The sequence below is a fragment of the Misgurnus anguillicaudatus genome, chromosome 16, assembly GCF_027580225.2.
Source record: "Misgurnus anguillicaudatus chromosome 16, ASM2758022v2, whole genome shotgun sequence".
NCBI lineage: Eukaryota > Metazoa > Chordata > Actinopteri > Cypriniformes > Cobitidae > Misgurnus > Misgurnus anguillicaudatus.
The window spans coordinates 1,079,888-1,104,670 of record NC_073352.2 but is presented as its reverse complement, the minus strand read 5'-3'; the positions used below and the strand labels follow the sequence as shown (position 1 = coordinate 1,104,670).

The following is a 24,783-nucleotide window of genomic DNA, read 5'->3' as shown; positions in this document are numbered from 1 at the left end:
AATGCTCCTGTAAGCATTTTAAGCAGAGTTGTGCACTTTTGCATGAAAAGTCACATTTCAGCCTGAAACTTTGATTTTTCACTCTATACTGATTTTCTGAGCTGGAAATCACTTTAAACGGCTTGTTTCATCGTTAGAATGCTCCTGTAAGCATTTTAAGCAGAGTTGTGCACTTTTGCATGAAAAGTCACATTTCAGCCTGAAACATTGATTTTTCACTCTAAACTGCTTTTCTGAGCTGGAAATCACTTTAAACGGCTTAGAATGCTCCTATAAGCATTTTAAGCAGAGTTGTGCACTTTTGCATTAAAAGTCACATTTCAGCCTGAAACGTTGATTTTTCACTCTAAACTGCTTTTCTGAGCTGGAAATCACTTTTAACAGCTTAGAATGCTCCTGTAAGCATTTTAAGCAGAGTTGTGCACTTTTGCATGAAAAGTCACATTTCAGCCTGAAACGTTGATTTTTCACTCTAAACTGCTTTTCTGAGCTGGAAATCACTTTAAACGGCTTAGAATGCTCCTGTAAGCATTTTAAGCAGAGTTGTGCACTTTTGCATGAAAAGTCACATTTCAGCCTGAAACGTTGATTTTTCACTCTAAACTGCTTTTCTGAGCTGGTAATCACTTTAAACGGCTTAGAATGCTCCTGTAAGCATTTTAAGCAGAGTTGTGCACTTTTGCATGAAAAGTCACATTTCAGCCTGAAACGTTGATTTTTCACTCTAAACTGCTTTTCTGAGCTGGAAATCACTTTAAACGGCTTGTTTCATTGTTAGAATGCTCCTCTAAGCATTCTAAGCAGAGTTGTGCACTTTTGCATGAAAAGTCACATTTTAGCCTGAAACGTTGATTTTTCACTCTAAACTGCTTTTCTGAGCTGGAAATCACTTTAAACGGCTTGTTTCATCGTTAGAATGCTCCTGTAAGCATTTTAAGCAGAGTTGTGCACTTTTGCATGAAAAGTCACATTTCAGCCTGAAACATTGATTTTTCACTCTAAACTGCTTTTCTGAGCTGGAAATCACTTTAAACGGCTTAGAATGCTCCTATAAGCATTTTAAGCAGAGTTGTGCACTTTTGCATTAAAAGTCACATTTCAGCCTGAAACGTTGATTTTTCACTCTAAACTGCTTTTCTGAGCTGGAAATCACTTTTAACAGCTTAGAATGCTCCTGTAAGCATTTTAAGCAGAGTTGTGCACTTTTGCATGAAAAGTCACATTTCAGCCTGAAACGTTGATTTTTCACTCTAAACTGCTTTTCTGAGCTGGAAATCACTTTAAACGGCTTAGAATGCTCCTGTAAGCATTTTAAGCAGAGTTGTGCACTTTTGCATGAAAAGTCACATTTCAGCCTGAAACGTTGATTTTTCACTCTAAACTGCTTTTCTGAGCTGGTAATCACTTTAAACGGCTTAGAATGCTCCTGTAAGCATTTTAAGCAGAGTTGTGCACTTTTGCATGAAAAGTCACATTTCAGCCTGAAACGTTGATTTTTCACTCTAAACTGCTTTTCTGAGCTGGAAATCACTTTAAACGGCTTGTTTCATTGTTAGAATGCTCCTCTAAGCATTCTAAGCAGAGTTGTGCACTTTTGCATGAAAAGTCACATTTTAGCCTGAAACGTTGATTTTTCACTCTAAACTGCTTTTCTGAGCTGGAAATCACTTTAAACGGCTTAGAATGCTCCTGTAAGCATTTTAAGCAGAGTTGTGCACTTTTGCATGAAAAGTCACATTTCAGCCTGAAACGTTGATTTTTCACTCTAAACTGCTTTTCTGAGCTGGTAATCACTTTAAACGGCTTAGAATGCTTCTGTAAGCATTTTAAGCAGAGTTCTGCACTTTTGCATGAAAAGTCACATTTCAGCCTGAAACGTTGATTTTTCACTCTAAACTGCTTTTCTGAGCTGGAAATCACTTTTAACAGCTTAGAATGCTCCTGTAAGCATTTTAAGCAGAGTTGTGCACTTTTGCATGAAAAGTCACATTTCAGCCTGAAACGTTGATTTTTCACTCTAAACTGCTTTTCTGAGCTGGAAATCACTTTAAACGGCTTGTTTCATTGTTAGAATGCTCCTCTAAGCATTCTAAGCAGAGTTGTGCACTTTTGCATGAAAAGTCACATTTCAGCCTGAAACGTTGATTTTTCACTCTAAACTGCTTTTCTGAGCTGGAAATCACTTTAAACGGCTTGTTTCATCGTTAGAATGCTCCTGTAAGCATTTTAAGCAGAGTTGTGCACTTTTGCATGAAAAGTCACATTTCAGCCTGAAACGTTGATTTTTCACTCTAAACTGCTTTTCTGAGCTGGAAATCACTTTAAACGGCTTGTTTCATCGTTAGAATGCTCCTGTAAGCATTTTAAGCAGAGTTGTGCACTTTTGCATGAAAAGTCACATTTCAGCCTGAAACGTTGATTTTTCACTCTAAACTGCTTTTCTGAGCTGGAAATCACTTTAAACGGCTTGTTTCATCGTTAGAATGCTCCTGTAAGCATTTTAAGCAGAGTTGTGCACTTTTGCATGAAAAGTCACATTTCAGCCTGAAACGTTGATTTTTCACTCTAAACTGCTTTTCTGAGCTGGAAATCACTTTAAACGGCTTGTTTCATCGTTAGAATGCTCCTGTAAGCATTTTAAGCAGAGTTGTGCACTTTTGCATGAAAAGTCACATTTCAGCCTGAAACGTTGATTTTTCACTCTAAACTGCTTTTCTGAGCTGGAAATCACTTTAAACGGCTTGTTTCATCGTTAGAAGGCTCCTGTAAGCATTTTAAGCAGAGTTGTGCACTTTTGCATGAAAAGTCACATGAATGAATGAATGAATGAGCTTTTTATTGCCAGGTATGTTTACACATACGAGGAATTTGTTTTCGTGACAGAAGCTCCACAATACAACAGAATGACAGTGACAGAACAAAAAACACATAATAAGGAATAAAAAATACAAATATATAGACAGTGAATGATAGTATACAAATGACAATTGTAGGCAGGTATATTACACAGTGAAGTTATGTATATACATATATTGTGTGCAAAATTTAAGTGTATACTAAGTATGGTGTTAGATAAATAAAGTGTGTGTGTATATAAATATAAAGTGTAGTGTGTTCGCCGTTATTGTCAGCTGTTCATAAGATGGATTGCCTGAGGGAAGAAACTGGTCCTGTGTCTGGTCGTTCTAGTGCGTAGTGCTCTGTAGCGTCGACCAGATGGCAACAGTTCAAAGAGGGAGTGTGCTGGATGTGAGGGGTCCAGAGAGATTTTAACAGCCCTTTTTCTCACTCTGGATAAGTACAGTTCTTGAATAGATAGGAGAGTTGAACCGATGATTCGCTCAGCAGTCCGGACTACTCTCTGTAGTCTTCTGAGGTCAGATTTAGAAGCTGAGCTGAACCAGACAGTTACTGAAGTGCAGAGGGTGGATTCAATGATGGTGGAGTAGAACTGTTTCAGCAGCTCCTGTGGCAGGTTAAACTTCCTCAGCTGGCGAAGGAAATACAACCTCTGCTGGGCCTTTTTCACAATGGAGTCAATGTGAATGTCCCATTTCAGGTCCTGAGAGATGGTGGTTCCCAGGAACCTGAATGCCTCTACTGCAGTCACAGTGCTGTCCATGATGGTGAGTGGAGGGAGTGCAGGGGGGTTTCTCCTGAAGTCCACAATCATCTCCACTGTTTTGATCGTGTTCAGCTCAAGGTTGTTGAGACTGCACCAGACAGCCAGCTCTTTTACCTCCTGTCTGTAAGCAGACTCGTCACCGTCCTGAATGAGGCCGATGAGTGTGGTGTCATCTGCAAACTTCAGGAGCTTGACAGAGGGGTCCTTAGATGTGCAATCGTTGGTGTACAGGGAGAAGAGCAGTGGGGAGAGAACGCAGCCCTGGGGAGCTCCGGTGCTGATTATACGGGTGCTGGATGTATATTTTCCCAGCCTCACTAGCTGTCTGTCAGGAAGCTGTTGGTCCACTGACAGACGGAGGTGGGCACGGAGAGCTGATTTAGTTTGGGCAGGAGGAGGTTTGGGATGATCGTGTTGAAGGCCGAGCTGAAGTCCACAAACAGGATCCTCACATAAGTCCCCGGTCTGTCCAGGTGTTGCAGAACATAATGCAGTCCAATGTTTACTGCATCATCCACAGACCTGTTTGCTCTGTAGGCAAACTGAAGAGGATCCAGCAAGGGTCCAGTGATGTCCTTCAGGTGGGCCAGCACCAGTTTTTCAAATGACTTCATGACTACAGACGTTAGAGCCACAGGCCTGTAGTCATTTAGTCCTGTAATTTTGGGTTTCTTAGGGATGGGGATGATGGTGGAACGTTTGAGGCATGAAGGGACTTCGCACAGCTCCAGCGATCTGTTGAAGATCTGTGTGAAGATGGGGGCCAGCTGGTCAGCACAGGATTTCAAACAGGCTGGTGTAACACAATCTGGGCCTGGTGCTTTTTTCCTTTTCTGCCTCTGGAAGACCTGGCGCACCGCATCCTCGCTGATCTGAATTGCAGGTATGGGGGAGAGGGGAGATGCAAGAGGTGAGAATGGTGAGAGTGCTTGATTGGAGAGGTGTTCAGGATGGGTTGCAGGAGCTGTTAATGGTGTGAACGATAGTTTGGAGAGGCATTCAGGGCTGGTTGCAGGAGTTGTGAAGGGTGTGAATGGTTTTGTGGGGAGGCGTTCAGGGCAGGTGATGGGTGTTCTTTCAAACCTGCAGTAAAACTCATTCAGATCGTCTGCCAGTCGTTGATTCTCTACAGTGCTGGGAGGTGGTGTCTTGTAATTGGTGATCTTCTTTAGACTTTTCCACACTGATGCGGAGTCGTTGGAAGTGAACTGAGTCCTTATTTTTCCAGAATAATTCCTCTTTGCCACTTTGATCTCCTTTTCCAATGTGTATTTAGCCTGTTTATACAAGACATTGTCCCCCTTCAAGTAAGCATCTTCTTTGGCCTGACGGAGCTGTCTGAGTTTTGCAGTGAACCACGGTTTATCATTATTGTAAATTATTTGAGTCTTTGTAGGAATACACATATCCTCACAGAAACTGATGTATGATGTTACAGTCTCTGTGAGCTCGTCCAGATCGCTGGCAGCAGCTTCAAAAACACTCCAGTCAGTGAGGTCAAAACAAGATTGTAAATCCTGCTCTGCTTCAATAGTCCATCTTTTTACAGTCCTTGATACAGGTTTAGCTGATTTTAGTTTCTGCCTGTAGGACGGTATAAGATGAACCAGAAGGTGATCAGAATGTCCCAAAGCTGCATGTGGAACAGAGTGAAATGCATCCTTTGTTGTGGTGTAGCAATGGTCCAAAATATTATTGCCTCTGGTGGGGCATGTAATGTGCTGTTTGAATTTAGGCAGCTCACGTGTGAGTTTTGCCTGATTAAAGTCTCCGAGAATGATAAGAACAGAGTCCGGGTGTTGTTGTTCTGTTTCTGCGATCAGATCAGCGAGTTCCTGTAAAGCTGAGCTCACATGCGCTTGAGGATGGATGTAAACACTGATGAGAACGAGCGAGGAAAACTCCCGCGGCGAGTAGAACGGCTTACAGTTAATGAAGAGTACTTCCACATCAGGACAGCACATTTTCCTTAACACCGTTACATCGGTACACCACCTTCTGTTGATGTAAAAGCATGTCCCACCACCGCGCGTTTTCCCCGTTGACTCCATGTCGCGATCCGCTCTGTACAGATGAAAGTCCGGTAGATGTAACGCGCTGTCCGGAATGGCTTCGTTCAGCCAGGTTTCCGTGAAACACAGAGCAGCAGAGTGTGTGAAATCCTTATTAGTCCGAGAAAGTAGAAGTAGTTCGTCCGTTTTGTTGGGTAGAGAGCGGAGATTTGCCAGATGGATACTAGGCAACGGCGTTCGAAATCCGGGCATCCTGAGTCTGACGAGCGCTCCAGCTCATTTCCCCCGTCTGCGCGTCCTGAAGCGCTTGATCAGCGCCGCCGCTCCTCCGATAACAACGTTCACTAAAACATCTGAATAATTGAAATCCGGAAAAACATCTTGTGGTGCGTTCTGCCGAATGTTCAGCAGTTCGTCCCTAGTGAAACTGATGGCAGGAATATAACTAAAGACAGGACAAACTAACAAAAACACAAAAACATATGCGGAGCTCGTTTCAGCCTGAAACGTTGATTTTTCACTCTAAAATGCTTTTCTGAGCTGGAAATCACTTTAAACGGCTTGTTTCATCGTTAGAATGCTCCTGTAAGCATTTTAAGCAGAGTTGTGCACTTTTGCATGAAAAGTCACATTTCAGCCTGAAACGTTGATTTTTCACTCTAAACTGCTTTTCTGAGCTGGAAATCACTTTAAACGGCTTGTTTCATCGTTAGAATGCTCCTGTAAGCATTTTAAGCAGAGTTGTGCACTTTTGCATGAAAAGTCACATTTCAGCCTGAGACGTTGATTTTTCACTCTAAACTGCTTTTCTGAGCTGGAAATCACTTTAAACGGCTTAGAATGCTCCTGTAAGTATTTTAAGCAGAGTTGTGCACTTTTGCATGAAAAGTCACATTTCAGCCTGAAACGTTGATTTTTCACTCTAAACTGCTTTTCTGAGCTGGAAATCACTTTAAACGGCTTGTTTCATCTTTAGAATGCTCCTGTAAGCATTTTAAGCAGAGTTGTGCACTTTTGCATGAAAAGTCACATTTCAGCCTGAAACGTTGATTTTTCACTCTAAACTGCTTTTCTGAGCTGGAAATCACTTTAAACGGCTTAGAATGCTCCTGTAAGCATTTTAAGCAGAGTTGTGCACTTTTGCATGAAAAGTCACATTTCAGCCTGAAACGTTGATTTTTCACTATAAACTGCTTTTCTGAGCTGGAAATCACTTTAAACGGCTTAGAATGCTCCTGTAAGCATTTTAAGCAGAGTTGTGCACTTTTGCATGAAAAGTCACATTTCAGCCTGAAACGTTGATTTTTCACTCTAAACTGCTTTTCTGAGCTGGAAATCACTTGAAACTGCTTGTTTCATCGTTAGAATGCTCCTGTAAGCATTTTAAGCAGAGTTGTGCACTGTTGCATGAAAAGTCACATTTCAGCCTGAAACGTTGATTTTTCACTCTAAACTGCTTCTCTGAGCTGGAAATCACTTTAAACGGCTTAGAATGCTCCTGTAAGCATTTTAAGCAGAGTTGTGCACTGTTGCATGAAAAGTCACATTTCAGCCTGAAACGTTGATTTTTCACTCTAAACTGCTTCTCTGAGCTGGAAATCACTTTAAACGGCTTAGAATGCTCCTGTAAGCATTTTAAGCAGAGTTGTGCACTTTTGCATGAAAAGTCACATTTCAGCCTGAAACGTTGATTTTTCACTCTAAACTGCTTCTCTGAGCTGGAAATCACTTTAAACGGCTTAGAATGCTCCTGTAAGCATTTTAAGCAGAGTTGTGCACTTTTGCATGAAAAGTCACATTTCAGCCTGAAACGTTGATTTTTCACTCTAAACTGCTTTTCTGAGCTGGAAATCACTTTAAACGGCTTGTTTCATCGTTAGAATGCTCCTGTAAGCATTTTAAGCAGAGTTGTGCACTTTTGCATGAAAAGTCACATTTCAGCCTGAAACGTTGATTTTTCACTCTAAACTGCTTTTCTGAGCTGGAAATCACTTTAAACGGCTTGTTTCATCGTTAGAATGCTCCTGTAAGCATTTTAAGCAGAGTTGTGCACTTTTGCATGAAAAGTCACATTTCAGCCTGAAACGTTGATTTTTCACTCTAAACTGCTTTTCTGAGCTGGAAATCACTTTAAACGGCTTAGAATGCTCCTGCAGCATTTTAAGCAGAGTTGTGCACTTTTGCATGAAAAGTCACATTTCAGCCTGAAACGTTGATTTTTCACTCTAAACTGCTTTTCTGAGCTGGAAATCACTTTTAACGGCTTAGGGCGTACTCACATTATACAAATCAAACCAAACCGTGCCCCAGCGCGATTGTCCCCCCTCCCCTACTCCCCCTCTGGCCTGCACTCACATAGCGTTTCAGCATTCGTGCCGGAGCACGCTTACGTCATTATGGCGCGTACCGGAGCACGCCTACGTCATTATGGTGCGACGGTTTCGGGATAAACAGGAAGAGCGGCGGTGTGACTGAACACAATGGAGTCCATCGCTCTGTTTACTCTGTGGATAATTTTAAGTCGGTTGGTCCACGGTGGTCCACAGCCTTCTCACAGCCTGTTGCTAAACAAATCTATCGCCTTTGTGGCACGAAAATGGTCACGTAATCGTGCTGCTCGTATGAGGAGGTTTGCAAGGTACCAGCTGAAGTGCAGCAAGGACTTTGCAGCTTTGATTACGGACTACAGTTCCCGTACATCGACAAGGTAAGAATATACTGAAATGTCATTGAACACAAATGAAAAGTGTATTGTGAAATTTGAAATTCAATATGTTTATATAATATATCTTTGTTTTTTTATTATTACGACAGTAGCGTTCTAAAGCTAATAATCATGTAACTTAAAGGGATAGTTCACTTTAAAATAAAAATTCTGTCATCATTTACTCATCACCATTAGCTTACTTAGTAGGACAAATATTTTGTATGTATTGTGATAAATGATGAAGAAAATATTTTGATAAATTATGGTAAGCACACAGGTAACGGTACCCATTAAATTCCATTTTTTTATTACTACTATGGAAGTATATGGTCACTAACTGCTGTGTGTTTACCATCACTTCTCAAAATATCTTTTTTTGTGTTTATCAGAAAAAAGAAATTCATACAGGTTTAGAACATCATGAGGATGAGTAAATGATGACAGAATTTTCATTTTAAAGTGAGCTATCCCTTTAATATCATTTGCGGGTTAATATTAGCTACATTCTTCTATTAACACACTTGTATTCAACGGGACACATACCTGTTATGTATGCACTGGAGCTGTATTTTGTTGTTTATCTAATTACACTTCAAAGTGCTGTAATGCTGTTATGCATAAACTATATACAGGTAACAATATTTCTCTATTCTGCTGCAGGACCATATGGATTCGGCAGAGATCTGGTGTGTGGTGGCAGCATGTTCTCAGCAGCTGGACAGACTGTGAGTGGAAGGCTAATTTCAGAATGAGAAGGACATCATTCTTGCAGTTGTGCAACAGCCTGCAGCCGCACCTTCAAAGACAGACCACTTCATTCAGAAAACCAGTGCCCGTGGACCAACGTGTTGCAATATGCATATGGAGACTGGGCACAAATGTAGAGTACCGAACCATCTCCCATTTATTTGGGATTGGTCAGTCGACTGCTGTTAGCATTACCAACCATGTAGCCTCTGCAATTGTGAAAAATTTGCTTCCCCTTTTCATCAGAACACCCTCTGAACAGGAGTTTGAAAGCATAATTCAGGGATTCAGAGACAGGTGGGGCTTCCCACAATGTGGAGGAGCAATTGATGGCACTCACATTGGGATTTTGGCTCCACCTGTTAGCTCTGCAGACTACTACAACCGGAAAGGTTTCTACTCTGTTATTCTGCAAGGTGTGGTTGACAACCGACTTATGTTCTGGGACATTAATGTGGGATGGCCGGGCAAGGTTCATGATGCAAGAGTTTTTGCCAATTCATCCTTGTTTGAGAGGGGTCAGAGTAATACACTTTTCCCTCGGATAACAGTGAGGTTTGAAGGAGTAGATGTGCCAGTGGTGATTTTGGGGGATGCTGCATATCCGTTACTGCCTTGGTTGATGAAACCTTATCCAGAAAATGAACAAACAACCCCTGCACAGGCCACCTTCAACAACCGCCTCAGCAAGGCACGGATGACTGTTGAAAGGGCATTTGGCCTCCTGAAAGGAAGGTGGAGATGCTTAATGAAGAGGTGTGATTGCCGCATACACAACATAAACACTATTATCAGCGCATGTTGCGTTCTGCACAATTTTTGTCAAGTAAATGGTGAGGAATGTGAGGAGATTGCCACAGAAGAGGAAAATCTGAACAGTGAATGTAATCCTCGTAATACAGCCACTAGTTCAAATGCCACCAGAGATGCATTGTGTTCATATTTCTCAAATTTGTAAAGAGAGAGTGTATATTTCAAGAGGATGGTTTTCATTACATACTTCTGTGTCATGCCGCTACTACATTCAGTGCATGTATATTTGTTGTACTTATTGGTTTACTATGACTTATTTTTGTGCTGTTGTCAATAAAGTCATATTGATGATTTCAAGAACAGTGCAGGAGTTATTTACAAATAACACACAAAACATAAGATGAGGCCAAAAAAGTTTTAATCATAAACTCAGGAGCACTTCTCACAGGAAAAAAAAACAGTACTTCACAGAACACAAACATGTACTGTGGTGAAACAAAATAAGACAATAAATCAAATACAAAGTGCTATGTAACCAGGCACTGCTGTGAAAGAAGTTTTCTCAAAAATGACAATTTGCTTGCAGTATACCTTACTTCAATTTGCAAACATACCTGAGTGTCATTATTCAATACAGCATAGAAGAGCGTATATAAACATGAAATTCAAAAAGTTTGTGTGAAGTCCAGTAAGTGTATATGGAAAGGTTTGAGAGAACTATAGGTTACCTAATGTGTGTGGTGTATAATTTTTGGAAGTGTGTGGTATATATTGTAGAGGTTCGAGTTAGAATTATAAAGTGTAGAGGTTTGAGGTAGTGCGTAGTGTTAGGGTAAACTGCATAAATATATGTTACAGGAAATTAAACAACTTTTGGTCATATTTACCTATGACAAACATGTTATTAATTAAAACAAGATAAAACTTAAATAACCCTTATAATGAAAGGCAACGTCCAAACACAATAACAACATACAAACATGGACGTGAACAACTGTGCCTTTACAGGTTGCGATAAACATGTGTAGAGTTATCAAGCTCAGAGTAGGATGATGATGTCTCAGCATGGTAAGGATACTGCAGATGAGGATGATGTGTAGCAGGAGGAGGAGGTGTAGGAGGAGGAGGAGCATGAGGAGAGGGATGTTGAGGAGAGGGCTGGTGATGAGAGTGTGAGGGAATCATGGCATCAAACAGTCTGTTCATGGTTTGCAGGAACATCATGTTTGTTTCTTGGCGTTCCTCCCTTTGTAGTTGCAGTCGACGCTCCTCCATCTGTACTTGAGCCTTCATCCAGTTATCAAACATTTCTTTTTCTTGCTGGTAACGCAAGTTCTCCCCTTGAATGAATTCTTCATTCTGCCTTTTCTGCATATCTAGAAAGGCAGTCATCATTTCACTCACTTCTACCTTTCTCTTTCTCTTTTTGCCTTGCTCTGAAGGTATTGTCTCAGTGTTATCTGATGTATCCTGTGTCTCATCACCAGTGTTTGAAGCGATTGAATTGACCGATGTTACTACAAAAATAAAAGCAAAATAAACACAAAAGGTAATCATTTTAATAATAACATTAAACAAACATCCCTTACGTAAACTCAATTTTTAATTGTTGTAGTATAACCCAGTTTTAACTGCATACCCATGGTCAGTTTGTGGACACCACGATTTTACTACAGTAACCATGGTTTCTTGGTTGGATTCGTAGTAAAACCTTGCGTAATTTACTTTAAGGACATGCACAGACTGATTTAACAGAATAGATATCAAATGGAACTGGCATGTATGTTAACGTTACTCACAGCTCTGTGATCTCTCCAGTCCTGTGTTCTCCGTATCAGATGACGTAGAATCCAGCGATCTTCGCGGATGGGACTCCAGCACATTCGGTTGGCTAGAAGGTTTGCTGCCAATTATACTGTCGATAGCGTCATACCATTGAAATTTGTCCTTTTCTTCTGCAGAGCTGCCCGATTTACGGAGTGCATCCCGTACCCTCAAATACTGTCCCCGCAGTTTCTTTACCTTGTCTCTACACTGCTCGGTAGTTCTTTGATATCCATGACGAAGAAGATAGTCACGGATTTTTCTAAATATATCTGAGTTTTTATGCGTTTTGTCCAGCTGTTCTTGTATGCTCTCATCTGCCCAAATTTCCAACAAGCATTGCACCTCTGCCGCAGACCAAAGCGACCCTTTCCCCGCCATGTTGGTTTTGGAGCGTCGCAAAACCGTGACGTCACGCGTCCTGTTCCGTACTCCAGCACAGTTAGCGCTCATACTGCATGCGAACCGCGCCTGAGTCCAACTGAACCGTGCTCTGGCCCACCTCTTCCAAGCGGGCCAGGGCCGGCTAATCGAGCCGCGCCCGGGCACGGTTCGGAGCACTCACACTAGTCAAACGAACCGCGCTTTGGTGGTCAAACGCACTCGGGCACGGTTCAAACTGGCTAGTGTGAGTAGGTCCTTAGAATGCTCCTTAGTCAGGGGGCCAATTCTGAAAAGGGCTTCCGTTAAGACTTTTGCGGACATGTTTTGGTACAAGCTGTCACCCTATTTTTTTTGTTAGAAGACACCTATAGGTAAGAGATTAGGGTGGTTGTCAAGCTGAATTATTATTTTTTTACTTGTGGAAGCGATTTAAGGACAATTTTTTTGGTTTCCAGCTCAACTCGACAATCCAACAATAAATGTTAAAATCTCCACAACCACAAGGCCCATATACATAAAAATGGTATCAAATGAAAGCAAACACTCATGGGATGTCTGCTGAAGTGTCAGAATGAACATTTATTGTACAATGTAAGAGAAAACAGAACTAGAACATGAAAAAAACAATCTCCGCCTAAAGAGAACCAGTTTTCAAAGTGAATATCAGCTTGGAAACATAACATAGTATCCCAAAAGTTCTATCTATCAGTACCCCTATCTATGGGAATGAGCCAAGCCAAGTTTAAAGCTTGTAGGGAGAGACAGTGCAATGATGCACAAGTTATAAAACTTTAATGTCAAGCCGAAATGTAGAACTGTAGATATTGGAAGTAAGTAACAGTTAATTTATACTATTTATATTTGCTATCATTTAATATGCTCATGGCTTGTGCAGTTCAGCCTACGTACAGTAAGCATCAGCAGACGGCATGCTTCGGATTGAAAAAGTTTTGCATTGTTTACAAACGAGGACGCGATCTCACGTAATGGCGGATTTCACTGTTGTATGCTGTACAATGTTAAACACAGTTATTCACTTATATCCTTCATGGCAACTTTCAGTAAGCCTGCACTGCTGTATCTTTTAAGTGTGTGATGTAATATGATTCCATGTTTACATGCTTATTTACAAACGAGGACGCAATCTCACGTAATGGCGGATTTCACTGTTGCATGCTGTACAGTGTAAAACACAGTTATTCACTTATATCCTTCATGGCAACTTTCAGTAAGCCTGCACTGCTGTATCTTTTAAGTGTGTGCTGTAATATGATTCCATGTTTACATGCTTATTTACAAACGAGTACGCGTGACCTCCCGTAATGGCGGATATCTGTTACATGTTGTACAGTGTTAGACACAGTTATTCACTTTCGTATCCTTCATGGCAACTTTGAGTAATGCTGCACTGCGGGATTTGCTGTAAAATGATTCCATATTGTTTACATGCAAGGCATTTCCATACATTGCGCTTTACACGCGACACCGTTTTTATGAGTGCCGCGTTACACGGATACGCGAGCCCGCGCACATGGCCGCCATATGCAATGTGTTTTTAAAGTTCATACGCGCTTACAGAAACACGTTTAAAACAGAAGCTAGACGATAAGGGGATGGGCATCTGAAAACAGCTTTTTATATAACTAATCACTGCAGATGTTTATCTGAGATGTTCTGAATTTAGTTTGTGTACATGATAGTTTATATGAATGTACTATCAGTGATATTTACCCATCAATTATATATGTAAGGGTATTTCTGTGGACAATTTAGGCTAACAGCTGTCCATAACTCTCTTACAGGTCTGCATCCCTCTCATCAGTACAGAAACTATGAAGTGGAAAAACACTTTTTGGACATAAAGTTATATGGTAACATTAGCCACATGACCAGCTCTGTTGTTTATCAGTTTCTGAATTACAAGTTAAGTTTTTGAATTAAGTTTGTTTCTAAATAAACTGAAAATGTCCTACTGACCTTCATCTCTATTTTTATTATATTGTTAACTTCTTAACAAACCTCAAACAAACATGTATACATTTGTCCTCACATTCTTTACTGGTGTTTCTCAACATTCCTGCCTCATTATGCAGCTCATTAAGCGAGCCTTTGTTTGCTAGCTGTAAATCAATCCTTTCTCGCATACGGCCCCTCTAAACAAAAACTGTCTTACAATTTCTAAATCAATATATTGCTTTATGTGAATGAGTAAGCAGAATGATTTTCACATCATTTTAATGAGAAAACTCTTGACGATTAGATTCTGTTTAGAAAAGTCTTGTTAAAACATGTTTAGTATGGGTTTTGTGGACTTATATCAGTGAAATTTTGCTTTTTTAAAAACCACGCATAAACATTTTTCTCTCAAAAATACAAACATGTACATACATGTAGCTCATATAATATTTTAACCCAGTTTGTGCTGAACGCAGTGGTATGAGACACTTGCCATTAATAAGTTTAAAGCAACTGAAAAAAGACCAAATGTAAGAGCATGTCAGAACCTCTGACAGTGTCCCAAAATGTTCAGACCCAAGAGGGTTAATGTCCTAATGATCAGCATACTTATTTGTATGTCCCACAGCTGACATGGAACATTATTAACCTGTTTGGGAACTTCATTTTTTTTTTTTTGCTCTAACCGGTTCAGGAACGTCAGTTTTAGGGTAGAACCGAAAACCGGAAACGTTAAAATACTGCTTCTGTTCGGAACGAACCAACTGGGAAAAAACCTGTTCAAAGCCCTGGTTTGCAGACAAACTGCTCTTCATGTGCAGCCCGTATGTGGGCAACATTAATCATCAATCCCAGCTGCCGTTGCCACTTTTTCATCATCATCGGGCGGCAGTGGCCTAGTGTTCATGTAGGTTGTCTACAAACCGGAAGGTTGGTGGTTCAATCCCCGGCTCCACTGGACCAAGTGTCGAGGTGTCCTTGAGCAAGACACCTAACCCCAGCTGCTCCCGACGAGCTGGCTGGTGCCTTGCATGGCTGACACCGCCGTCGGTGTATGAATGTGTGAGTGAATGGGTGAATGTGAGGCTAATTTTAAAACGCTTTGGATGGCCATAGGTCTGTTAAAAGCGCTATATAAATGCAGTCCATTTCCCATTTACCATCATGATTAGAAAGTTTGGTTCAGACTGTTGACTCTGCTGTGATCATCTTCTCTGGATCTGCTGCCTCATGCCAAATCACAGCTAGGCTGACACAACAGTGCCCAATGTGGTGTGGTACTCTTGTGGTATTTATTGATTATTATTTTTTAACGATCATGCTTGCACATAAATTGGATTATATTGCACATTTGCCCAAAATTACAGTAGGACATAGAAAATGGAAGCACTTTGGGGGGGATCCGCTTTTACCACTTTTAAGAATATAATGTTAAAATGGTCAAAAAACATTTACTAAGCTGACAACCTGGCTAGAACACATGTTGAGGGGTTAAATATTAATACTGGATAGGTTGTATGCTTGTACCAAAAAGTGTCCGACAAAGTTTTAATATCAGTTTTGGCCTCCTGACTATTTCAGTCTTTCTTTCAGATTCTGTTCATTTGAGATTGTTGCAGATCTTTCACTGGGCCTCGTTTAAGGCAAAAGTCCATAGCCAGGAAGTTTAATTGACTGTAGCAATGCAAATCTTCTGTAGTAATCGCCTTCGTTCTTTAATTGACTGTAGCAATGCAAATCTTCTGTAGTAATCGGCTTTGTTCTTTTCAATTCAATTTCTTTTGACAATTTCTCTTTTTCACTTCTTCCTCTCGGTGCTCAAAACTTTGCTCTCCATCCGTCGGTATACTTGAATTGCTTTTACTTTGATTTGGTTTTGATGTTTCTTCTTTCATATCATGGCATTCTTTCTCCTTCTCTCCTTCCTACGAGCTCTGCTATATTGGCTGCTCCTCCCACTTGGACATTTCTGGGGCTGGTCTCATCCTTCAGTTAGGCCCCCTGTGGCCGTGTTTAGGCTCCCCCGACCTCTCGACCCTCAGATAAGCTAGATCATCTCGCACAATGAGTCATGTTGTCTCATCTCCTCCTCAACTCCTTTCAGCTTTTTCTGTACACAAATAACTCAATACATAGACAATTAGTTTCTTCCTATAACACTTAATTCCAGATGTTTTTACAATACGCATAGGTCTATCGGCAAATATTTCATGCAGTGTTAAAGGTGTACGTTTGTTAGTTTACATGCTCATTAATACAAGGTAAAACATCAATTCTGTTACGATTAGTATTTTCACACATTTTGTTAAGTATGGCTTTGATGATTATTCCTTTTCTATACCATTTTATCTACCATCCTTTGTGATTATAGATGATAGTCAAATTTTTCTTCTCTCTTATCTATCACATCAGTTTTTCCCTTTTTATCTCAACTCAAAATCTTTATTCTTCTCATGAATCAAATAATTTATTTTCATTCATTTATTTGCCCCATGTACATCTATGATAATAATATTTATGACTGAGATTTTTCACTTCTATACAATCTAAAAAGATCTCCTGACACTCTGAGGCCCTTTTTAGCTTCCACATCTGTTTGCCCATGCTGGCAAAATCAACTGTTCTCCTGTGTCCCTGTAACTCAATGACAACCAATCATTTTATCAACTTTTTAGCATTAATCAACCAGGCTAACCTTTCCGCATGTTGGAATAGTAGTTCATCCATTCTAAACCTGTATAATATTTTCCCTTATTTTTAAATACGTAAATGCAAGTATCTACTTCTTATGCAAATCATAATTCACAGTAAAAATGTTTATCAAATGGAGAAACACTTGTAAGTATGTGGTTTTTTGGATCATCAATCTTTTCTTGTCATTAATTGCTCTTAAATCGTGACTAGATACAATTTAGATTTATTTCCTTAAATCTGTTGTGATGGTGGTAGGGTGTGAAGGGATGAACCCAAATGCAGACAACAAGGGGTTAACTAAGGATATTTATTAATGAATAAAACAGAAAACAAAACCCACGAGGGGGCAAAACAATATAAAGAAGATACTAAACAGAGGAAGTGAACACTAAACAAGACTAGACTACAACTACACTTAACACTAAACAGGGTGACACTACACAATGAACTTGACAATAAACACTATTTGACTAGACTAACTGAGACAGCATACTCACAGGTATCTGGAAACAAATGCACAAGCACAGGACAACAAACACAAGGATCTTAAATAGAGGACAACTAATGAGGGCAACAGGTGACAGGAGTTAAACAATGAAGATGAGAACAACAAGGGAGCGGGGTAAAAGAGACAAGACACAGGGAACACGTGGTCTAGTAAACCAATACTAAGACCACGTGAACCCACACAAAACATAGGTCTGTCATGATTCTGCCACAAGACTAGATTAAACAAAGGACAAGATGGCAGAACCATGACAGTTTCCCCCTTTAAAGGAGCGGCTACCAGACGTCCCCAGGGGAACACTAGACACGGGACAAGACAGACTGACAGATAGACAGACACCAAGAAAACATGACAAATATACATAGGGGCAGACAAGAATACAATACAAAGGGGTTGGGGTGACACATTAAAAACAACAAACAAGGGAGGGGGGGCGGAGGCAAAACAGAGTTCACAAAAGGAAGTCCAGGTAGTGTGGAGCTGGGTGGGCAAGGGGTCTTGGGTTCAGGGGTAGTGGAGAGCTTGGGACGAGGAGTCCGGGCAGGCTTGGTTATGGATACAGACTGGGTAAGGGGCAAGGCAGGGTTCCAGGGCATGGTAGGGGTAGACAAAGGAGAAGACGGGGGCAAGCCAGGACTCACTGGGTAGGGGAGAGAGTTCAGGGAGGACATGGAGACAGTAGCAGGGGAGGAAGCAACAGAAGGAGCCGGTGAGACAGGGGGCGCTGCGTCCGGCAGCGGAGACGAGACAGGGACAGAGACAGGGGGCGCTGTGTCAGGCAGCAGAGACGAGACAGAGGCAGGGGGCGCTGCGGCCGGCAGCGGAGACGAGAAAGGGACCGTGACAGGGGGCGCTGCGTCCGGCAGCGGAGACGAGACAGGGACCGTGACAGGGGGCGCTGCGTCCGGCAGCGGAGACGAAACTTAGACCGAGACAGGGGGCGCTGCGTCCGGCAGCGGAGACGAAACTGAGACAGAGACAGGGGGCGTTGCGTCCGGCAGTCCAGACGGCAGGGGCTGCAGCGGTGGCTGCGCAGACGGCCGGGGCTGCAGCGGTGGCTGCGCAGACGGCCGGGGCTGCAGCGGTGGCTGCGCAGACGGCAGGGGCTGCAGCGGTGGCTGCGCAGACTGCAGGGGCTGCCTCTGTGGCTGCGCAGACGTCAGGGGCTGCAGCGGTGGCTGCGCAGACGGCAGGGGCTGCAGCGGTGGCTGCGCAGACGGCAGGGGCTGCAGCGGGGGCTGCGCAGACGGCAGGGGCTGCAGCGGTGGCTGGGCAGACGGCAGGGGCTGCAGCGGTGGCTGGGCAGACGGCAGGGGCTGCAGCGGTGGCTGCGCAGACGGCAGGGGCTGCAGCGGTGGCTGCGCAGACGGCAGGGGCTGCAGCGGTGATTAAGGCCCGCGATGAGGTAAGAATTGAGGAGGGTTTCAGGCAGAAAACACCTCCTCGCTTCCAAGTCTTTGGCATACTCCCTCAGGGCCTTATCTCCCTGGGGAGGAAATGGAGCCTTGCCCATCTTCATGTCGACGGCAGTCGACTGCCACCACTGTTCAAGGTCAGCCGACTGCCGCCTAGCGGGAAGAGACATGCTGTCTGCTGGGTTCCTTGTTGGCTTGTGCATTCTGTTATGTGGATGAAGGATGAACCCAAGTGCAGACAGATATGATGAACACTAAAGACTTTTATGACAAAAACAGAAAATAAAACCCACGAGGGGGCAAAACAATATAAACAAGATACTAACACAGGAAGTGAACACTAAACAAGACTAGATTATAACTACACTTAACAGGGTACACCTAACAATAAACTTGACAAAACACTTAATATATGTTTAACACTACTAGACAAGACTTTGATGACAGCGTACTCACAGGTATCTGGAAACACAGAAACAATGCACAAGCACAGGACAATGAATACAAGAGGATTAAATAGGGAAACAAATCAAGAGGGGAACAGGTGATATAAATCAAACAATAATGAGGAGAGGATGACAAGGGAGCGGGGTAAAAGAGACAAGATACAGGGAACACGTGGTCTAGTAAACCAATACTAAGACCACGTGAACCTACACAAAACATGGGTCTGTCATGATTCTGCCACAAGACTAGATTAAACAAAGGACAAGATGGCAGAACCATGACAAAATCCTAAGTTTGTTACAATAATTAGTTATTTCTTTTTTTTTTTATTCTCACAGCTTTTTTCTTGTTTACCTTTTATAGTATCCTATGGTGTTTTTTCAATTTATTTCTTGTATCTATTTTATTTTCCTTTCTGTCATAGCTGTTCTATGCCATTTATATTTGCTTTTTAGACTAGTACCATCATTGGAGTTCTAACTTCCTCTGTAGAATACCAAATTCAAAAAAAAAAAACCAAAATTTCATTATGCATTTCTTCCTGTCAGATTAATAGGAGTCTGATTTGATTTCAAAACAGGTAGTCACACCTAACAACATAAGTTCTTGATCAGCCTTTAAATTTGTCTAGCTGATTTTCTCATAAAGATTGTCTGTGTCCCTATAGTAACAGGGTCTTTTGCTAAACATTGAACGGCTGTTTACTCTTTCCCCTTTTTCACTCAAAGGCTCGTATGAAGATGAAAAAGTTCAGTGTCCAGTGAAGTGTTGTCCAGTTTCTCTTGCCTCCAAGAACATTATTGTCTTTGTGAGTCTCCTTCTTGACTCCACTCAGTCTTTTTTCATCCTTGTAATTGTCTCTGAACATATGCAGTGCCCCCTTCACTGCTTGAGATCAATTATAGTCCCATTCAAATAGAATGTGTTCTCAGTCCAGTTTATGAGTTACTCCTCTCTTTGCAACTCCAACACTTTGATGTCACACACAGTTTTTCATTGTCTGTTTCTGGCCAGTTTTTTTGTCACTTTCTTGAATGTCAAAGGATGAGAGCTTTCAGCTTTTCAAGGTTTAACTTAACCCATTGCAAAATATTGCCTTTCAATTTAAAATAAAATTTATTTTGTGACCACCTTCAATCATCAGATGAAGACTCCTCTTCATTTTGTAATAATTTATCTTTGTATAATTTATCTGTGTCAATCACCTTTTAATTTTTCTGTCCTTTTATTTTTCTCTTTATTTCCACTTTTAATAACTTGGTCTCTACTCTTTTTTTCTCTAATTTGTTGTTTTTCTTTCAAAGCTTCGCCTCTGTCTTTCTGCTAGATTTTGCCTAATCCCACAATTCCCTCGAGCTATGGGAGTTGACCTTTACAGGTCAAATCTGGTGACCATTTAGAACCCCCTCCCTTTCTCTCTCTCTCTCTCTTCTTCTCCCTTTGAGCATTTCTTTGTCTGTTAATTATCTCCTCTTATCTTTCATTAGTTTATATTTTTATTTAGTTGTATTTATCCTCACACCATGCCACACCAAATGTTTCCTCATTTGAACATCCAATTATTCTATTTTCTAATTCTCCACACAACAATTGTTTAATCCTTATTTTTCCATTAATGTGACTGCCATAATCTTTTCTTTGCAATATAACACACCTTATATTTTATAATTATTTCTCATTTAACCCCTTCACAAACTTATTGTTTTTATTTGTCCAATTTATATATTCTCCAAATAGTTACTTAGATTTCCAATGTGTCTTTAAAAATAAAATTTCCTTTATAATATTTTGTAATGTTTTGTCAAATAATGTCAAATACCATCACCAGCATCTGTCCCTTTTTTTTTTGACAAGCAATCTTTTCCTATTGAGCACAATATTTTATTTTAATCAATCATTTAAATTAATTATTTAATTTCTAGAAGTAGCTGTATATTTCACTGTAATAACTAATATTTTTAGCTACAATACCTCAGAACCACAATGTCTTCAAATCTACTCTTTAATTTCCAGCATTTATAACTGTCTCTTATCCATACTCATATTACTCATATTCACATCCTTTAAAATTTATTCCCTTTTTTATAGTTTTAAACAATCATTCACTCCTGTAACACAACACCTCTCTGTGGGCTCTTTAGAGCCACAGGAGAAGGACACACCCACTACTCACTCAGCCCCCACTCTTTCCATCTCAGACATTCACACACAGACTCATTATATCACAGACACATTGCATTCTCACACAAATAAAATAAAACAACTCTATCTAGACTACCTGGCCAAGTTCATCTTTCCATTACACTTCAGTCGACATGGAAAAGATTCACTTACACAATTTACCAATCCAACATGACAAATAAAACAAAAACAATATCTCTCATCAGCCCGAGCGTCAGTGGCGGAACTAGAATTTTTTTAATGGGGTGGCCAGGGGGTGGCCAAAGGTACTTTAGGGGGTCCATAGTCACTAAAAGAAAATGACGTGTAATGATGTATCAAGAAAGCATAAATGAATCTTTTGATCGCATTATATGTAAACATAATAAGGGTGAATTTAAATCTTTCTACTGTATTTCTTACATATGATTTACTGTCTGTTAAAGGGATTCACCCAAAAATTAAAATTCTGTCATCACTCACTCACCCCCACGTTGGTCGTAACCTGTATTTTATTTTAATAAACACAAAAGAAGATATTTTGATAAATGATGGTAAGCACAAAATCCACTGAATCCCATCATGTTGTTTTTATTCCTACTATGTTAGTCAATGGTTAACGGCTGTGTGCATACCAGCAAAATATCTTCTTTTGTGTTCATCAGAAAAAAGAAATTCATACAGGTTTAGAACAACATAAGGATGTAAAAATGATGACAGAATTTTCATTTTGTGAACTATCCCTTTAATGAAACAAAAGATCAGGAAATCTAAACTCCATGATAAACCTTAAACTTACTTCAAATAGCAGTGCTCAACACAAAGGATGCTTGGATTCATCTTTATTTACGAAGATACAGAAGATGCAAAAGTTTTCTTTTTTCTTTTGATATTTAATTAACTTTAATGCAGATTTCAACACGTTAGGATAAGACGAATGCAATAAAATGTTTATTTGTTTAAGACGTACAGTAACCAAATGTTTAGTATGAAAATCACCAAAACAGCTATTTTGACATATGAGCATTTGTCCGTTTAAGCAAAAAAGACGCGAACATGAAGTCGTTTAAGCTCTGGCTGTGCACGCGCATTATCGGATGCGGATATGCGCGTCGCGCTTTCAAGTTCAATGTGGCAATCCAGTCGAATTAACAATCATACAGTAGCCTATAAAGATCACGTCAAGAATGAAAACATGGTGGGATTTGTTGTAAAAAGAATTGGCAATCTTAGACTTTATTCAGTCCACAAGAAAATTACCACACTTCCAGCATATACGGTGAAATCATGTAGTATTAGCAATGTACAACTTCACTTACATAATTTTAAAGAGATTCCAAGCATTATGTAGACATTACATTTATCTTCTGATGATATGAAAAGTATTCGTTAAGTTACAGTAATTTTTCTGACGCGTTTTTGAAAAGACGTCACTGATGGAAAGATAACAGAACGCGCATTATGTATATTTTCTTAATTTTGTGAAAAGCACAACATTCAGTTTTTATAGACACACAAAAAATGACACTTTAACGTTTTAAATGATGTATAAATCATATCTGCATGTCCAAAATCAGCAAAGTAATCCAAGTCTCTTTGCGCAGTGATCGAAAAATAAAGAGTTTGCGCCGCGACCGCAGGGAATTAATATTCATAGTGTTTGTTTTTAACAATGTGCTGCGCTGCTGCACGTCGAAAAATAAACATAGCGATTAAGTGAAAGTAGCGCATTAAATTTGGGGTGGCACACGGGGTGGCCAGTGACATGTCAAGGGTGTCCAGTGCCACCCTGGACACCCCTCTGGCTCCGCCACTGCCGGGCGTTCCAAAACAACAAGACAAATAACACATAGACCCTCTGACCTACAGGATTTGAGTACTCTTCTCTCCGAACCCCAACGTGTCTGCCCCGACACGGTAACACTCAGGTTCCTCACGACTCTTGCGTGAAACTTCTTTAAATCTTTATCCAAGCCACTCAATGACAAAAGATAATTCACACAATAAACCATCATCTGTCCTAGCAAACATTCCTTTTGAAAATGAAACCCTTTATTCTTATCATTTAATCTAATAATCTTCAATTTCCCCTTTTTATTCTTAAATTTGGAAGAGCATTTGAGATTAGACCACCCCGAGCCCTCTTAGGTGAACAATACAATCTTTTAACAAGCAAAACTGCTCATCTCTTTAGGTGGCCACCTGATTGCATTGTCCATTGAGAAAGCCAGCTGTGGTCTCCGGTTCTGTGTTCTTTTTGATGTCCCATCTGGTGTCAATTGTTTTTACCAAACCTTAAATTTCAAATGTATGTTTGATAACCTATAAATCAAATTGTTAACCCAACCATTTTTCAGTAATAATCCATTAGCATTTATGTACAACCCTTTATGTATTTATTTGGGCTCTCTTTATTTTATTTATTTATTTCCTTAGGGCTCATTCTTCCACACTCTAACACAGTAGTTTTTTACCCTACACTCACATACACCCCCCTTAACAGCCCAACTGCCCAAGGGAAAGTCTCTCCCTGCTTTACCAGATGCACGTTCACATTTCTCTCACTAACACACACTCTGCAGCTGCATACATACACACTCAAACACAAATCATTAAATAATTAAACAATCGTCACTGCACTTCCCCGACGTAACGACTTTTGCGTGTCCTTTTTTACATTAACCAATTAACTCATTCACCGCCATTGACGAGTTATCTCGTCATTTATGAGTTCATATTTAACTAATAAAAATGCCTTTCTGGACGAATTTCAAAGTGAAAGTGTAATACCGCTTTTAACCACCAGATGGCGCCAAAACGAATTTATCAAAAACGGATGTTAAAAAGATATTAAAATTTATTTAAAATGCCTTTATGTTTGATAGTCATTCTGAGTCTGATCTCTAACATAAATTCCTTTTAAAAAACACAATTTTTTAAGCTTTTTGCTCAAAATGTTGTATTTTTGAAGAGAAATATCCATATTTCAGTGGTTAAATTAAGTGGAAAAAGTAAATATATGTAACCAGGTCAAAAAGAGAACATGTAAATCATAAAAGAATATGTAATTTATCTTATTTAAGCCCTGTGTTATGTGTCCTGTGCATAAAATGTGTATAAATGCCTTTTTTAATGTGTTGTTGAAATGTTACGCTGGCCCTTTAAGAAATGGGACTGTAACAGACATCCCAAGTCTCCCGGAAGTTCCGGGAGTCTCCCGCATTTTGATAGCGGCTCCCTGATGCCCGCAAATTAGTTAAAATCTCCCGGAATCTAGAGCGAGCAAGAAAGAGTAGCACACGCACGGCAGAGAGGGAGGGGGAGACCTTACGTGTGTGTGATAGTGTGCCTCACTAAGCGCATGTAAGACAGAGAGCATCCTGATTGGCCTGCTCCGGTAAATCAACCAATCAATTGTCAGTGTGGGCGGGCTTTTATCTCTTCTCCCGAAGGTGAGTTCAACCGGTTTAATATCATGTGCATATTTTTCAGGCTGGATACTAGTTGCCAAGGCTACATGAAAACAACAAACTCTTTAGACCTGTTTAAAG

The 24,783-nt window shown here is 40.5% G+C and overlaps 2 protein-coding genes across 2 annotated transcripts; one reads left to right on the top strand and one right to left on the bottom strand.

Moving 5' to 3' along the window:
- Positions 1-7,963: 7,963 nt before the first annotated feature.
- On the top strand, positions 7,964-10,192 carry LOC129447599 (uncharacterized). Its single transcript, XM_055209376.2, has 2 exons — positions 7,964-8,344; positions 9,005-10,192. Exons 1-2 carry the CDS (start codon positions 8,118-8,120, stop codon positions 10,047-10,049), a joined length of 1,272 nt encoding a protein of 423 aa, XP_055065351.2. The 5' UTR covers positions 7,964-8,117; the 3' UTR covers positions 10,050-10,192.
- A 208-nt stretch (positions 10,193-10,400) lies between these two features.
- Positions 10,401-12,061, bottom strand: LOC141350001 (uncharacterized). The gene is made up of 2 exons (XM_073853994.1): positions 11,644-12,061; positions 10,401-11,361 (listed from the first exon to the last, which is right to left on the bottom strand). Exons 1-2 carry the CDS (start codon positions 12,047-12,049, stop codon positions 10,847-10,849), a joined length of 921 nt encoding a protein of 306 aa, XP_073710095.1. The 5' UTR covers positions 12,050-12,061; the 3' UTR covers positions 10,401-10,846.
- Positions 12,062-24,783: the final 12,722 nt, after the last annotated feature.

Excerpts from the sequence above, each read along its gene's own strand:
- LOC129447599 (XM_055209376.2), top strand. The coding sequence starts at position 8,118 with ATGGAGTCCATCGCTCTGTTTACTCTGTGGATAATTTTAAGTCGGTTG. Across the intron at positions 8,345-9,004 it reads AGTTCCCGTACATCGACAAG|GACCATATGGATTCGGCAGA; the intron begins GTAAGAATATAC and ends ATTCTGCTGCAG.
- LOC141350001 (XM_073853994.1), bottom strand. The coding sequence starts at position 12,049 with ATGGCGGGGAAAGGGTCGCTTTGGTCTGCGGCAGAGGTGCAATGCTTG. Across the intron at positions 11,362-11,643 it reads ACTGGAGAGATCACAGAGCT|TAACATCGGTCAATTCAATC; the intron begins GTGAGTAACGTT and ends TTATTTTTGTAG.